At 46.4% G+C, this 17,653-nt stretch overlaps 1 protein-coding gene across 1 annotated transcript in view; it reads left to right on the top strand.

The window, feature by feature from the left end:
- The first annotated feature begins 5,506 nt into the window (after nucleotides 1-5,506).
- CDH9 (cadherin 9) overlaps nucleotides 5,507-17,653 on the top strand; it is a 160,840-nt gene continuing 148,693 nt past the window's right edge. The window contains exon 1 of the mRNA XM_015429143.1: nucleotides 5,507-5,734. Coding sequence (XP_015284629.1) covers nucleotides 5,507-5,734 — 228 coding nt within the window. The remainder of the gene's footprint in view (nucleotides 5,735-17,653) is intronic.

Below are 17,653 nucleotides of genomic sequence, written 5' to 3' on the forward strand. Positions count from 1 at the left end.
GCATTTTATTATTTTTCAGATTTTTTATTGCCTCTGTAATTTCACACATAGATACCCGTTCATTTAAATCTCTCCTTTGATCTTCCGTAAATTTCCCTTCTAGGTGTTTTTCCAGGTAGCTTTTTATATCCTCCACCTTAGCACTTTCTTTTTTATATAAATTTTTGTAGTAATTTACCACCACATCTTTTAAATCTTTTAGTACAAATTTTTCCTGTCCATTCTCATCTTTTAAGCTTTTTATTGTTTTCTTTTCTATTTCTTCTCTTAATTTATATGCCAACCATCTTGTTGGTTTATTCGCTTGTTCAAAGTAGCGTTGTCTTGTATATTTTATTTTTATTGCAATTTCTTGAGTTAGAATGCAATTTAAATGATGTTGAAGCTGATTTATTCTATTCTTAATTTCTTGTGGGTTACCTTTCGTTTTTTTCATTTCCTTCTCCTCAATTTTTATCTTTTCCTTTATCGAATTTAAGTCTCTATTTTTTTCTTTTTTTTCCCAAGCATTTTGTCTTATAAACCATCCTCTCGAATAAGCCTTGAAGGTATCCCATATAATTTCTATGGGTACCTCTGCTGTCATATTTTCTTTAAAAAACATCCCAAATTCCTTTTTAGATTCTGCTAGAAATTTCTTATCTTTTAATAACCACGTATTCAAAGTCCATCTTTTTTTCTTCACCACATCTGTTAGAGTACAAACTATTGGATTGTGATCCGCATACGTTGCGGGCAAAATTTCTATCTCTTTCAGATCATTTATCATTCCAACTGAGACCCACATCATATCCAACCTTGACCAAGATCTGTGCCTGTTCGAGTAATAAGTAAAATCCTTTTTATCTATGTTGTGCGTTCTCCATGCATCCACCAATTTAAATTCTTCTATTGCCTGTAAAAAGGCTCTAGGTAACTCATTTCCTCTCCTCTGTTTTTCATCTGCATATTTTCTATCTATTATCCTATCATACACTGCATTAAAATCGCCTACAATGCACATTTCATCACAACTTTGTCTCGCCAATATCTCTCTTAGTTGTTTAAAAAACTTTTCTAAATTTTGGTTCGGCGCATATATATTTGCAATCAAAACAGATTTATTTTGTCTAAATATCTGGATCATAATCATTCTACCATCTTCAGATTTAAATACTAACTCAGGTTGTAAAATTTCCTTAACATAAATTGCCACACCTTTTTTCTTTTTTATTTCGTCTGTTGCAGTATACAATTTGTGCACTCCTGAGCAATGCTTCCTCTAAGCTGTGGAGTCCTGTGAGCAAAGATTCTACTTTGTGAGCTGCTGGCATTAAAGTTGTGAGTGAGCGATTTGGCTACTGCATGAATCAAAAATCAAGTTTGCTCTGGAGCCCTCCTTCCTGAGCGAAGGCAAAACTGAGTGAGCCAGAGGCTAAAAAACCGTGAGCTAGCTCATGCTAACTCAGCTTAGAGGGAACCCTGCTCCTGAGGTCTTTGTCTGGTATCAGTGGGAAGCAGAGAACATTCCAAAATCAACTTGGTGTGTTCGTTTCCTAGAAGACACTTGTCTCTCTCTCTTCTTTTTTTTGTTGCAATTTTGTAAACAGAATCAAAGATAGAAAAGTGGTAGACCTATTAACCCGCCAGTACATAGAAAGTCCGCGATCAAAATGCATCCAACATATTAAGCTAATAAAATACGAGATAATTATATTAAATAATATCTGCTGAACAATATAAAACACAAACAATAAAGAAGCACAATGAAATCAGTGGCTCATTCTGTTAAGTGAGGCCACCAAAAAACTTTAACTGTGTGTAAAGAAACTGGATATTAATAGTATATCTGTCAGGGCTCGTAGGGTATGTTTGGCATCTTATTTGGCTAACCCTAAACCTAACCCTTCCCAATGCACCTGCCAAATATTTTTATCATTAGACAATACCAAAGCTAAGAAGAGCTTTTACTCTGGCAGGAATGAGTGCCTTTCCATTGGTGGTTTTGGAGGTTAGGTACAAAAAAGTGCTATATTCAAATAGAACATGTCAAATTGAAGCAATTGAAGATATGATTATGGAATGTCCTATATTTAGTGAGCTGAGGACTAGATTACTTACTCCCTTACTTAGAAATAAGGAAATGCTCACTGAGGCTTCTAACAGTCTGAGGGCACAGGTGACGTGGTTACTTTTGGATATAAATGATTTTGTTACTCTCTCTGTGGGAAAATTTATAGGGGTGATCAGGGGTCTTTTCGTAGAAAAAGATGTGCAGGAGCTCATTAGCATAACTCATTAGCATAACCTATTCACATATGCCACACCCCCTGACATCACTGGAAGTGTGTCAGAAGGCAACACCCACCGCTCAGGCTCCACTGGACTCTTTTGGATTGCTAGTTATTGGGGGGGGGATGTACAGATATGCCCACACAGAGGAGGGAGAGCTTGTACCTGAATAAAACTTGGTCTTAAAGGTGCCACTGGACTGTTTTGAATTGCTAGCTATTGGGGGGGGGACGCTCAGATCTTCACTCACAGTGGAGGGAGAGCTTGTACCTGAAGGCGGGCCGGGGGGGCTATGCAACTTACCTGGCTGCTTCCTGCTCCTCGTGGTCCAACTGAGGGCTGCTGGGAGCAGGGGGTGGGGCTTGTTGCATGTGCCTGCCCCCTGGGCTCCTTACCGCCAGAGCTCCGCTCCTGTGCCCTCCCACAGGAAATGACCCCTGGGGGTAATAATTAAACAACAGAAGAATAAGACTAAGTAAGGCATTATCTTATTTTATTTATTTATTTATTTATTTATTTTATTTATTATATTTGTATCCCGCCCATCCCGCAAGCGGGATATGAACAGTACTAGATAGATAGAATATCCACAACGCTCATTTTAAAATTTACCATCTGACTTGCTGCTGAACTGGATGCACAGCTGAACATGAACTCCACAAATCCGCAGCAGATTCAGTCGATGCTGCTCAGTTACTCAAAAATAAGCTCTAGAGTCTTGAAACCTTCACGGCTCAACAGTGCTTCTCTGTAGGAAGCCAGTCCACTAACAACTGTTTTGTAAAGCTTCTGAGTCATGAGTTCTTTGGACATTATAATTTCCACATAATGGTGTTGATGTACCAAAAGAATGCAAGTCATCAACATTAAAACAGGGCAGCTTTCAAGTATCCTTTTTAAGTGACCTTGTGATTGTAAGAAACAATGCTCAAATTAGTAAGTACTGCTCTACCGGCTTTACAAGTTTTACTTTAAAAGACAAAAAAACAACAACGAGGAGGCATTTCTGCCATTTCCGGTACGGCGCGACAAAGATGTGGGACAAAAACTGTCTCTCAACTAGTTCCTATCCTCTGGTGACGTCTCACAATTATCAAAGAAGATTTTCAATAATCATAACAGCTGTAATGTACAGTAGAACCTGCCATGGGCTAAGATGATTGTAATGCAGTTTTTGTCCCACATCTTTGTTCAGAAGAAGATCTTCCTTCGAAACGGCAAGACATTCCGGAGATCACCGTCAATATAGTTTTATATAGTTATGTATATTACTTTTGTTCACTTTTCTATGATTCTTTAAAGACATATATTAAGTGTCACTTTTTCACAGTTTTTCTTCTTCTCTGTATTATCTCATTACTGTGCCAATCAATTGTTATTATTATCCCTCCAGTGGGGCCAGGAGATCCCCTGATTTTGGTGGGAAAGTCCCACCCTTAAACAGCTGCATCCCGTGGGAATGCTACCAATGTGATGATGTCACCCAAGGGTGTAGACTTTCCAATTTCCCGGGGGAGGGGGCTGGGGCTGGGCCAGAGGCATTGCTAGGAGCAAGGGTGGCTCCCGGGGGAGGCTGAGCACCTTCCTGAAAATGTTGGCGGGGGCTGACGCCCCACCGCCCCCATGAAGATTACGCCTATGATACATCATCACGCTGGGGATGTCATGTGGCAGTGCTCTAGCAGTGTGTGTGGGAGACTCTATGGCTTTGCGCACAAGGCAGAAGACTCCCAGGGAGGAGCCAGGAGCCCCTTACAAGACAAAAGGTGAGACCTGGCAACCCTAGGGCCACATGATTACATTTCCTAATGTCACTGGTGCCAACGTGCACCACAGCTTCTGACTCCTCCCCAGCACTATCAATCTATCTCGACAGTGCGTGATGTCCCCAACCTTCACACCAGACATGCAAGTTCACCGGTCAGTCAAAATGTCGGTCACGGTTCCCTCTCTCTCTATTCCTAATAATCAAATCACCCACTGCCGAAAGCACACCTCCCCCCAACCCCAGAGGGGTACGAGAGGATATCGGTCAGTCACCCAAGAAAGGGGTCCCATCCCTCCTCAGACTGATGCCCTCCAACCTCAAGACTCCCACTCTCCACAACAGCGTAAGAACTGTCAGCACAGGAGTGGAACTCCTCTGGCAAGTCCATGAAGGTCTCATCCCTCAAACCTCTGTCTTTATCTCAGCATTTCCAGGTCAGCGACCTCACCTCAAAGGAACAAACCTCCTCCCTGAGAGCCAAGAGCTCCATGCTTCACACACACACATGATCTATGCCCGCTAGCACTCTCTGCAAAACACTGGCTATTCCCCCCGCCCCCCGGCTTTCTACCTTCATAACTCTTTTAGTTTTTTTAAGGTCCTTTAGAGTGCAATAGGGTGTCTACTGGGACCTGTGTGGCTTCCCGTGGCAGGAAGGATACAGCAGCACACAGGAAGTTAGGACTAGAGGGATTCTCTTCTGCTGCCTCTTGACCCCCTTGCTGAACTCCCCAGCTCAACTCCCCTCTTAGAAACCCTGCTTGAAGCAGTGGTCACAAACCCCAGTATCAGGGCTATTTTGGGGCAAGAACGCACAGGAATGGAGTTCCGGCTGGCTTCAGAGTTGGCCACGCCCACTACAGCCAAAACCTCTGTGTGCCTGGCTACAGAGGGAAGGCCTGGAGAGTGACCCCCCCCGGTGACTCCGAGGCAGATGGGCCAGGGGGGGGCCTGGAAGGATTTGGGAGGCATTTAAATGTCTCCCCGTCCCTTCCCTGGCCTGTCTAAGGGCCGGCTTGCCCGGGTTCCCTGCAGCTATGGGCACCTGGGCAAGCCAAGGGAAGGCATGGGGTGTGGCCTAATATGCTAATGAATTTCTGCTGCTGGGTGTGGCCTATTATGCTAATGAGTTCCTGCTGCTGGGTGTGGCCTATTATGCTAATGAGTTCCTGCTGGGCTTTTTCTACAAAAAAGCCCTGCCCAGGATCAAGCTCCACAGGGATCCCCGGGCATTGCAGGCTGAAGTAGGAGGGAGGAAGGGAACTCATGCCTCCGAGCACAAAGGTTTTAGCAAGGATTCAACCTTGGGTGTTTGTTTGCTTTTGAAGTCCTTACAATTCACCAAAACTCTTTCCGTCTATTCACAGATCATTTGTAAGTGGAATATAGCATTATTGGTACAGGATTCCTCCAGCTAAAACAAGAGACACATCGAGCCTAGCAGACATCATGCCAAAGTTGCCAACGATGAGAACTTGCTACTGCTTGTCCTTTCTCATTTGGACTTCCATGCTTCATGAGGTTCACGCATCATCATCCCCGAAGAGGACTAACATGTATTTGCAAGTGGAGCGGGTAACGGGGACGCCCAAAGATCACGGAAAAGCACTGCATCGAACCAAGCGGGGCTGGATGTGGAATCAGTTTTTTTTACTGGAGGAGTACACTGGTCCAGATACTCAATATGTGGGCAAGGTAAGCGTTGTGATCATAAGACCATTTGCCAAGATGACAGGATTCTTGTACACATATAATAGATTTTGGTTTCTCAGCTGCACTGAAGCAAGGCAGACTGAAGGTAGCTTTCTCTTGGGGAGAAATGAGCTATTTATGTATCTCACAATGTCGGGACTACTGATGCTTTGGGGGAAGCAATGGTCTTCTGATACCATGCTATACTTCTGTAGGAAAATACTAATTCTTGAGTCATTGCAATGTACTGATTCATGATTAATGGGAGACTTTTCATTCACAGTGGATGGAAAGTGTTGCTGGAAAAGTCAAGGGCTAGCCGGCATCTATATCAAGGGGGATGCTTGTATCTATTAGTGTTGTTACGGGGAGGGAGATTTTTCTGAAATATACTTTTTAAAGATATAACCACTCATTCCTCTTATTCTTCTTTAAAATGTGGATCTCTCATTACTTTTCTGATTTAACTTTGAAGCAAAATCAATGTTCCCTTTTGTAACTTCAGCCTTGTACACAAGCCGGCCTTGGCCGGCAGAGCAGGGTAGAAATTTAATCAAATTAAATCAAGTCAAATCTTGCAGTTATACTATGTGACACGCCACGGGATGGTTCTCTAGCAGGAGGTTAGGAAGGTTTGGGAAGACACTGCCTTGCCTCTGAGCATCTACAAAGTGAAATATTACTGGATATCCCTTCCTGTCCTTCCTCTCTTCAAACTTCTTTTTCCCCCACTATGGAATTGCCGCTACATTCCTAAAGAAGAGGGAAGGAAATGGATGGTTGGAATTCAGCGGAAAATTGGGTTAACAGGAACTAAGAGAATGTCTCTTAACAACACTAGTGCCTGTAATGACTACAGTCTAGATTAAATTTAAAGAATGCACAAAATGACACAAGGCGAGTATTTATGTAATCTGCACCGTAATGAAGGGACAGAATTATTACTAGAAGTAGAAGGTTTTTATTGTATTTAGCCATAGGCCATTACAAACCACAAACAGAGAAGAATGCAATAAAACATAGAAAATTGTATAAGATACAATACAGTCTAAAACCTATATAAATCCATAAAACTGCGGTTATAAACAGTTAGTTAATTCACAGCATACCCACTAAAATACCCAGTATTAACTAGTTCCCCTAGGAACAGCGTTGGCCTGTATTTTCCTTGCAGCCAAGGCAAATAAAGCCATTCTATTGGATACATCGGCATTGGCATCGGCTAGCAAAAATATAATCTTCTTTGGGACTTTTGAGATGGCTGCTTCTTCTAAGAGCTCAAATAACACTCATGGGTTCCAGAATAACAGCTCAGGTGTCCCAGCGAGGTCATGGCCAAGGGGAGATTCCAAGCTGAGATGTCCAGACTCAAGCTCACCCCCTTCATCGCTGTGCTGTCGACTCCACTTCCTCTGCTGGGCAGCTCCCCTGTCCCTGACCTTCATGAATATTAAAGCCCCGTCTCTCACGTTCATGAACTATTCCGTTTAAACGATCACTGATAAGATCCAAAGTTTTGATCTTTCCATGTCAGCCTTAATGAGAGATTAGTCAGGTAAGAGTTGGAGACCACAACAAAGGGCTGGATCCGACCAGCTGCTGGCAGAAAGAGAAGGGATAACCCTCCTGATCCCCCCCAGCAGTTCAGTTCCGCACACCTCCTTGTCCGCACGTGTTGCAAATTCCTCAACTCTGATGGTGGGGGAGGGTCGAAAGGCACCTCGCTCTTTATCTTGCACCAGTAGGAAAGCCATTCAGATGTCTTCCCAAATCACTGTGGGCGAAAGGTGTGGCTTTTGTGAAAATCCATTTTCTCTTCATTTAGACATATGGGTAACTTTATTGGTCTCACACTGGGCATAAAATCATATTCTTTTGGTGTTGTGAGGGAGAATAACCTATGGGAGTGCCGGGGACCAGTTTTGTGATCATGGGGAAGTGATCATGTGACGTGATGTTGGAGATCCATGGTTCATGACTCTACACTTGTCTTCTGGCTGATCTGGATCAGATCTCTGGCACTGGGGAAGGGGGATAACTCTTGCTTTTCCCACACCACTTCCTTCATCAATAGTGCAGTTGACCCCCAAACCTCAGGGAGGAAGGTGGGGAGGAAAGGGATTTTTAAAATGGGGAGGGGATACGCACATGCAAATATAGAACAGCCCTCTTGGTCACTCACTGGGGAAAGTGAAAATGGGGGAGGGGGGGAATTAGGGCTCCTGCTGAATTTCTCAGCAATAGAGATTTAACCCTTCAGCAAGTGTGCATGGGGATAAACAGCCATTGGGTATATATAATTAAACTTAATATATGTGTTCTGTATATTTTGGATCTGTTTTATCTGTGAAGCGAAGTGTATTTTCAGCAGGTTTCCTCTGAGAAGTCATAAATAAATTTATTTGGTTTTGAAGCATTATGTACCTGACGTGTATGTTAGACAGTAGCCATCTACCAACAATTTTGAGCAGCATCTACATAACATGTATTCTGAGGGGGTATGCCAAATGTCTCTTTTTATGGTGGCAAATCAACAACAGCACATTAACAGAACCAATGATTTCATTTTGAAGAGCGCTCAAAATAACAAGAGGTAGCCAATGACATGTCCATTGCATCAACCTGGACATGCTTGCATGCACAAACACACACCAGGGTTATTCAGTTCAGTTGAACAGGACAAAGCACATAAGGCACACGTGTGCACACAGAGGGAATATTACAATAGTCCTAGAAATGTTTTATCAGCAGTATGTATACCCGTAGTGCCGCATGATGGAGTGAGTTACCGTCTCTGGTTGCAGCTCCTGCCAACCTAGCAGTTCGAAAGCAAGACACTGCAAGTAGATAAATAATACCACTTTGGTGGGAAAGGTAACAGTGTTCCATGCGCCTTGGCATTTAGTCATGCCGGCCACCTGACCACGGAAATGTCTTCGGACAGCGCTGGCTCTTTGGCTTGGAAACGGAGATGAGCACCGCAACCCTAGAGTCGGATTCAACTGGCTTTCGAGGAAGGGAAACCTTTACCTTTACTATAGTTTATCAAATACGTTAAGTGAGAACATAAGAGGGCTATTTTTGTAGCAGGAACTCCTTTGCATATTAGGCGACACACCCCTAATGTAGCCAATCCTCCAAGAGCTTGCAGAGCTATTCTTACATTGACTACTGTTTGGTGTAGTGGTTAAGTGCGCGGACTCTAATCTGGGAGAACCGGGTTTGATTCCCCACTCCTCCACTTGCACCTGGCTGGATGACCTTGGGCAAGCCATAACTCTGACACAGCTGTTCTTGAAAAAGAGCAGTTTCTGTCAAGAGTTCTCTCAGCCCCACCTACCTCACAGGGTGTCTGTTGTGGGGAGGGGAAGGGAAAGGAGTTTGTAAGCCGCTCTGAGACACCTTTGAGTTTTGAAGGGCGGGGTATAAATCAAATCTCCTCCTCCTCCTCCTCCTCCTCCTCCTCTTGGAGGATTGGATACATTAGGGGTATGTTGCCTAATATGCAAAGGAGTTCCTGCTACAAAAACTAGTCCAGCATCCTGTCTCATACAGTGGGCAACCAATTCCTCTGGAGGGCCAACAACAGGGCATAGAGGCCGAGGCCTTCCCCGATGTTGCATCCTGGCTCTGAGATTCAGACGGTTAGTGCCTCTGAATGTGGAGGTTCCTCTCAGTCACCATGGCTAATAGTCATTGACAGACATTCCTGTGGCCATCACTACACCACCTCTGGTGGTGAATTCCATATTTTAATCACTCTCTGTGTCAAGTAGTATTTCCTTTTGACTGTCCCGAATCTACTGCCCATCAGCTTCTTTGGATGTCCCCGAGTTCTGGCATTTTGGGAGAGGGAGAAAAAAATATCTCTTTGCCAACTCTCTCCACCCCATGCACCATTTTATAAACCTCTATTGTGTCTCCCCCCTTAGTCATCTCTTTTGTAAACTGGAAAGTCCCAGACTCTTCAGCCGGTCCCTGTAGGGAAGGTGCTTCAACCACCTAATCATCTCAGTTGCCCCCCTCTGTACTTTTCCCATAGTTTACCAAATATGTTAATTAAGTGAGACATTTTTAAATATATATATTGACCTTATTATACTGGACAACAATTTTATATATCAAATATGTGAAAATGTGTGAAGGAGCTGAAAGGAAGTGGGTGGCAGTAGGCATGGGAATGGTGAAAACGCATGTCCTGAAAACTGGAGTACTTTGTAAGCCTAGCAAAAAATAGTGGCCATCAGATTACTGCTCACAGACCATATTACAAATACAAAAAAGGGAGAAAACTGCACACTTTGATGAAAACTGCACACTTTGATCATTCTTGAAAGGTCTGTATTGTGCCCATACTATTTTTCTTCCTACCGGGATGAAAAACAGCCCAGAAGGGAGCATTTTCACACTAGGAAATCACACGTGGTGAGGGAAGAGCCAAGCTTTTCCCAGTGCCATGGTCCCACCACCCCTTCTTCTTTCTCTGGTTAGACTTGAGTCCAGTAGCACCTTAGAGATGGGATATAAGCTTTTGAGAATCAAAGCTCTCTTGATCAGAAATGAGTAAAAATGGAGGTCTCTCAGTCCTTTTAATCTAGTCAGAAGTGTGGAGGGTGGATGTTGTAAAGAATGCAAGATACTCTGCGTTCTTCCCTTGTTGTTTTCCAGGCAGAGACACTGGGAATTCCAGTCACAGAACTCCAATGTCCTTTCTCGTTCCATGGCAAGACAGCTGAAAACCTCAGTCAAATTGATGAGAATTTTAATCATGTTACCTGATGAACGGATGCTTTTGCTGCCCGTCCCCATCAGAGAAAGGAAAGCCACCGATGTTGGCGTGAGAATAAAATGGCTGCCTGTTGCGAGGCAGTGAAGAAGTCAGGGCCACACCAGCAGTGGCAGCAAAAGAAGCCAAGGTCTTGAGAAAATCCTTTATTATTACTTCCTGATCCCAAATTGCTCAAGGTGAGACAGGAGCCTTATGCTACCGAGATATCCCCTGAGGAAGCCATAGGCGAAACGCATTGGGATCAGGAAGTAATAATAAAGGATTTCCTCAACACTGTGATGTCTTTTGCGGCCAGTGGTGAGGCAGCCCACGAAGTCTTGGAAAAGGGAGGCTGTTTAAAGGTGTCCACTCACCACCACTCACACTACACTTTTGCCTCAGAGTTGTCCACAGTTCCTTCTTCAACAATTAGGGTTGCCAAATGTTTTTTGGCCGGGAGCGGGGGGCAGCCATTTGAGGGGAAAACTCTTTGTTTTCCCCTCAAATGGCATGGCCCCACCCCCAGTGTGCAACGTCACTTCTGGGTGACGCGCACACGGGGGTGGGGTTTCCCCTGGGCCCCGATTCCGCGGGAGCGGAAATCGGGGCTCGGAAGCGGGGGGAATTCCGCCCTCCGGGGGCATTTGGCAGCCCTATCAACAATGAGGGATTAGCAAGTTGCTTCAGGGCTGACAAAGGAACTTCTCAGGTTTCTTCTGAAATTGGCTGGGAGAATGATCTTTCCCCCCCTGCTTTACATTGTTTTAGTGGGGTTGTGGTTAACTAAATAAACCTAATCTTGAGGTACTGATTAGGCCTTAACTGAGGAGGGCAGGATTTGTGCGAAGAAGGTGTTTTTAATTAATTAAGGCCCCGGTCACACAGAGAATTTGCCGCGCGAAAGGCATGAATGTTGGGCGGATTTTTTGGGCGTAATCACACCGCAACATCTGGGAAACGTAGTGCACCCGTGGCCAACCCATGGCATCCCACCAAAGATGCGGAGTTAAAAAGTACCAAGGAAAGTGCACTAGTATCTGGAAAATGTGTGGCACAGGCAGGCGTCTGATCGCGGGAGTGCTAGTATCCCGAGGCATCCGGCGCCCGTCCACATCCCATCGCAAACCGGATGTTTTTAGTAAGTGCATGTGCACAAACACGCAACTGAAAGCAGTGCTGCTCTGCGGAACTGTGCATGCACACAAATGCGAAATGCTTGTGTGATCGCGCCGCACCACTTCTTTGCCACGCTGCAGCATCGTCGTGTGATCGCCAGCTAACAGCCTAAGCAGAGAGACTCGGGGGACCGTGCGATTGGGCTGCCGGGCTTTATTTTGCTCCGGGGCAAACAGCCACGCCTCGCCCTCCCCCACGTTATCTGGCCCGTGTGACCGGGGCCTTAGATGAACAGGAACCTGGTCCCTGACTCATCTGGCAATGGAGAAGGCACTAATGCCTGTCACATGGCTCAATGACCCTGGAAGGGAGGCTAAATAATTATGGTTGCCAGCCTTCAGGTGGTACCTGGAAATTTCTCAGTATTGCAATTCTGAATGCTGTAATCCAGGAGAATAAGGCTCTCTCTCTGCACTCACAACTTGCTGCAGGACGCAGGGCTCTTTTTGTAGCAGGAACTCCTTTCCATATTAGGCAACACATCCTTCTTACAGGAGCTACGTAAGCTCTTGGAGGATTGGCTACATCAGGGGTGTGTCACCTAATATGCAAAGGAGTTCCTGTTATAAAAAGAGCCCTGCGTGCAGAGTATCTGCACAGTCAAGCCTTTAAATCTGACTTTGGATTTCTGTGCCTGCTGTCCACACCAGTCTTACACCATCTGGTGTATTTATTCTGCAGCTACAATTTAAAAACTGCACTTTTGGAAATTGGGGTGAAACATAGTTTGCGATGTCTGGGGGAAGGTGTCCATTAAAAAAAACCCCAAAAGCAAAATCTCCCAATCACAGCTGCACAGTAGCCTACCCCAACCAAGGGCTCCCTGCGAGTGGTGGGAGAGGGCAGCAAAACCGGCAAGCAGCTGTGCCAGTTTGGTGTAGTGGTTAGGTGTGCGGACTCTAATCTGGGAGAACCGGGTTTGATTCCCCACTCCTCCACTTGCACCTGCTGATGTGACCTTGGGCAAGCCATAGTTCTGTCAGAGCTGTACTTGAAAGAGCAGTTTCTGTCAAGAGCTCTCTCAGCCCCACCCACCTCACAGGGTGTCTGTTGTGGGGAGGGGAAGGGAAAGGAGTTTGTAAGCGGCTCTGATACTCCAAGTGAAGGGCGGGATATAAATCCAATCTCTTCTTCTCTTCTTCTTCTTCTTGTGCCAAGATGTTTTCAGCAGTTTGATAACATTTACTGTAAACAGTTATTTGTGGGTGTCACCAGAAGACCACGACCATGCACAGACCTCTGTCAGACAGGTTGCAGCTGCAACAAAAAAGCAATTTTATCTTTATTCAGGTGGAAACATCACCAGTGCTAGACCCCTCCCCGTTTGGCACTTTAGACCCATGGATCCTTGAATTCCTCACCTCTGGGGTTGCCCCTCTTGCCTTAACGTCATCAGCTGTCCTTGCTGAGTCTCCCCCTGGTCTTGATTTCCCATCTTCCCACACCCCTCGAGCTTTAGACCGTCAGAGAGCACCTTTTCCCCTGGTAAAAAGTCTGTGACAAAACCACTTTAGGAAAAGCTGGGGATACAGTGAATGGAAAGCAAACTGACAGCTGAATGGCCAGAATGCAATGCAGAACCAAAAATAAAAAAACGAAGGACATGTGAGGTAAAAGTGGGAGGAAATGCAGAGCAGAATTGAAAAGTCGACTGAGATTTGTGGGGAAAGCAAAGGAAGAGATCAGTATGGTCCGAGACTGGTTCCCCTGGAGAAATTGACTGCTTAGGAGGGTGGACTCTATGGCATTATACCCTGCTGAGGTCCCTCCCCTGCCCAAACCCAGCCCTCCCTAGGCTCCACCCCCAAAATCTCCAGGTATTTCCCCACCCAGAGCTGACAACCATGTAAACGACTCAGGGCATAATCGCTTGAACCCTTATACTGAATAGCTTTGGCCAATGGGGAAGTATTACTGTGCACAAGTTGGGTGCAGGCAAGGAGAAGCAAGGCACAGCCTACAGCTCTTTGAGCTTTGAGCCAGGACGGGATTAGGCAACTGGCGGGGGGGGGGGAGTTGGGGCAGGAACTTACTTGCAGCAAGCTGAGGCCGAAAACTTTCTCATCAGCGATGGGGTGGCCTCACCTCTGGCACGCACCAGGAGCAACATCATCATGTTGCCAGTAGTGTGGGGACACTCTGATATCTGACCTCTATGGCCGAAGCCATTTTTGCAATAGAGTTTTTGCTCAAATAACAGAGCCTCCACACATTGCCAGAAATATGATGACACAACTTCCAGTGCACGCTGGAAGTGATGTTGTCGTGTGTCACCGGCAACAGAGGCCTAGGCCTCAGTTAGCTGCTGGTAAGTCTCCCCTGCTGGTAAGCTGAATGGTGCTCGGGGGGGGGGCTCCAAAGCTGGGGATCCCCTGCCCCCTCTGGGGTTCTGGAAACCCTAATGGGATTGCATAAAGCTTTCAGGAAAGGGGGGGAGTTTAATGAGTTGCACGCTGTTTAGCAAATCCTATTCTTGACTGATGCGTTGCATCTGGTGCCTTCATTTTGGGGTACAGAAGCAACACTGTGGCAAATCGTAATTTAAAAACAACAGAACTGGGATAGAATTGTGAACAACATAAAAAACAGCAAAGGCCCCGGTCACACGGAGAATTTGCCGTGCGAAAGGCACAAATGTCAGGCGGATGTTTGGGGCGTGATCACACCGCAACATCTGGGAAGCCTAGCGCACCCATGAACAACCTGTGGCCAACCTGTGGCCAACCCGTGGCATCCCGCTGAAGTCGCGGAGTTAAAAAGAACCAAGGAAAGTGCACTAGTGTTCGGAAAACACGTGGCACAGGTGGGCGTCTGATCGCATCCGGTGCCCGTCCACGTCCCATCACAAACCGGATGTTTTTCGTAAGCACATGCACACAAACACGAAACTGAAAGCAGAGCCGCTCCATGGAACTGTGCATGCACACAAACACGAAACACTTGTGTGATCGCAGCATCGCCATGTGATCACCAGCTAACAGCCAAAGCACGGAGACTCAGGGGATTGTGTGATCGGGCTACTGTGCTTTATTTTGCTCCGTGGCGAACAGCCACGCCTCTCCCCCGTGTTATCCGGCCCGTGTGACCGGGGCCAAAGTAAGGCTGAAAAAGAGAAGACTGAGAGGAGGGAGACCTGAAGGACTGTCACCTGGGAAAATGCAAACAGTTGTTCCCCACGCTTCATGCCATTCCTGTGGGGGGGGGGGTCCCTTGTTCCCTAGAAACAGCATTTGGGGAATTATTTCATTTTGCATCTGCGACAGGGAAAAGCAGAAGTCCCAATCCCTTCCATCAGTGGAGATCGACTGTGTGATCCCATCCTGGGAGGTTGTAGCTGGGATTAACTGAAGCAGGGAATGCAGCCTTGGCCTAAGGTAAAGGTAGAGGTTCCCTTGCTCGAAAGCCAGTCGAATCCGACTCTAGGGTTGTGGTGCTCATCTCCGTTTCAAAGCCGAAGAGCCAGCGCTGTTTGAAGACGTTTCCATGGTAATGTGGCTGGCATGACTAAACACCAAGGCGCACGGAATGCTGTTACCTTCCCACCGAAGTGGTACCTATTTATCTACTTGCAATTTCTTGCTTTCGAACTGCTAGGTTGGCAGGAGCTGGAACTAGAGACGGGAGCTCACTCCGTCATGCGGCACACTCGGGTCTCGAACTGCTGAACGACCGACCTTCCACAGCCTGCAGTTCAGCGTCTTAACCACTTGAGCCACCGCAGCTCCTACTAGCCTTGGCCTAGAGTGCGGAATAAGCCGCATAATCACCTCCCTGATGCTCTGCTGCCTGCTAAAGAAGCATCTGTTTGCTTCCACAGCTGGAATATTTGTAAATACAGTATCACACACAAAAAACCCTGCTGTGAGTCTCCAGTGCTCTCTCCACCAAAGGACATTAATCCCGTGTAGCGCCATGCTTTCACCAGTCGGGAGGGAGTATATTAACAATGCTAGTGCTCAGGGCCAAATTAAACATTGCTGTAAACACAAAGCCGCCAAACAAAGCAACCATGTATTTGGCTCCTTAATCATTCTACTAATGCAGGGGTTCTCAACCTTTATTGAGCCTGTGGACACCACTGGAAGGCTGTCACCATGTGGCAGGCGCATCCACAAAATGGCGGCCACAGCTTACCTTCAATCACACAGTGAAGATTCCCTTGCCGGTTTGGTGGAGTGGTTAAGCGCATGGACTCTAATCTGGGAGAACCGGATTAGATTCCCCACGCCTCCACATGCAGTTGCTGGTGTGACCTTGGGCCAGTCACAAGTTCTCTCACAGCTGTTGTCTCAAGAATAAGCCTCAAAAGAGCTCTCGCAACCCCACCTACCTCACAGGGTGTCTGTTGTGAGGAGTGGAAGGGAAGGTGATTGCAAACTGCTCTGAGGCGCCCTTGGGTAGGGAAGGGTGGGGTATAAATCCAATATCCTCCTCCTCCTCCTCCTCCTTCTCCTCCTCCTCCTCCTCCTCCTCCTCCTCCTCTTCTTCTTCTTCTTCTTCTTCTTCTTCTTCTTCTTCTTCTTCTTCTTCTTCTTCTTCTTCTTCTATAATAATAATACTGCTCTGAGACTCCAAGTGAGGGGCAGAGTATAGATCTAATCTCCTCCTTCCTCCTGTAGTGGCAGCTGCTGCCGCCAAAGAACATTTCAAAAAATCTGCACAGCCAGTCAAATCTCCAGTAGCCAATCAGAAGCCTTTCTGGGCAAAAGCCCCAGCTGGCCCTGCCCATTTTCTAAAATCACTTGGTGGGCACCAGAAAGGTGTCGGGGTGTCATGGTGCCCACGGGAACCATGCTGGGGACCCCTGTACTAAAGTCTAATAAAACTTTTGCTCATCTTAGATTAATCAAACAAAATCATCATTTTTTTTCACTTAGGTTAGTTTGTGAATCGATGATCCAGCGTGCAGAGGATTACCCGAATTGTAGTGGTTAAGTGCGTGTAATCTGGGAGAACCAGGTTTGATTCCCCACTCCTCCACTTGCAGCTGCTGGGTGACCTTGGGCAAGCCATAGTTCTGATAAGAGCTGTTTTTGAAAAAGAGCAATTTCTGTCAGAGCTCTCTCAACCCCGCCTACCTCACAGGGTGTCTGTCATGAGGAGGGGAAGGGAAAGGAGATTGTAAAAGACTCTGACACTCCGAGTGAAGGGTGGGGTTTAGATAATTCTTCTTCTTCTTCTTCTTCTTCTTCTTCTTCTTCTTCTTCTTCTTCTTCTTCTTTTGCCATCTTTTCTTTGTACCTCGGGAGGGTTTTTTTTTGAGGGAACAAACCGAATTAAGCCTGGATGTCTGTGTTTGTACATCATGCAAAAGTATAGCTAACACGAACCACGGTTATTGTCACCATCAAACCCTGACTTCAAACCCTGGTTTGATGGGACCTAACTAACTGTACTTGGTGGAGTGGCCTGCATTCCGGCAGCGGCACTAGCCACAGTTAGCTTAAATAAACCATGGTTTTGCACAGTGTCTGAACTCAGCACGCTTTCACATTTCCCCACTAGCGAGGGTTGCCAGATCCCTCCCCCCCAGCTACTGGAGGGCGAGGGGTGCCAGATCCAGGTCAGGAGCCTGCAGAGGAAGGGACCTCAGTGGGGTGTAATGGAGTCCACCCTTCAAAGTATCCATTTTCTCCTACTGATCTCTGGCCTTGGTCACGTGGAACATTTGCCCCGCTGAAGGCATGGGAGTCTCGCGGAGTATCCGGGCGCGATCACACGGGAACATCTGGGAAGCGTAGCACTCCCGTGGCGAACCCGTGGCAAGCCGCCGAAGCCGCGCAGTAAAAAACTAGTACACCACATGTACTAAAAAACTAGCACACCGCGTGCACTAGTGCGCGGCTTCCTCCCCCGTCATCCTCTTTGCTGCGGGGAAGCCGCCGTCGTGTCTGATTGCATAATAGTGCATCAGAATGTGACGGCACAAATAGCCGTGCTTCCCCCCCCCTGTGTTTTCCGGCACATCTGGCCAGGGC

This window comes from Gekko japonicus, unplaced genomic scaffold (genome assembly GCF_001447785.1).
Source record: "Gekko japonicus isolate JY-2015 unplaced genomic scaffold, Gekko_japonicus_V1.1 scaffold2328, whole genome shotgun sequence".
In the NCBI taxonomy this organism is placed as follows: Eukaryota; Metazoa; Chordata; class Lepidosauria; order Squamata; family Gekkonidae; genus Gekko; species Gekko japonicus.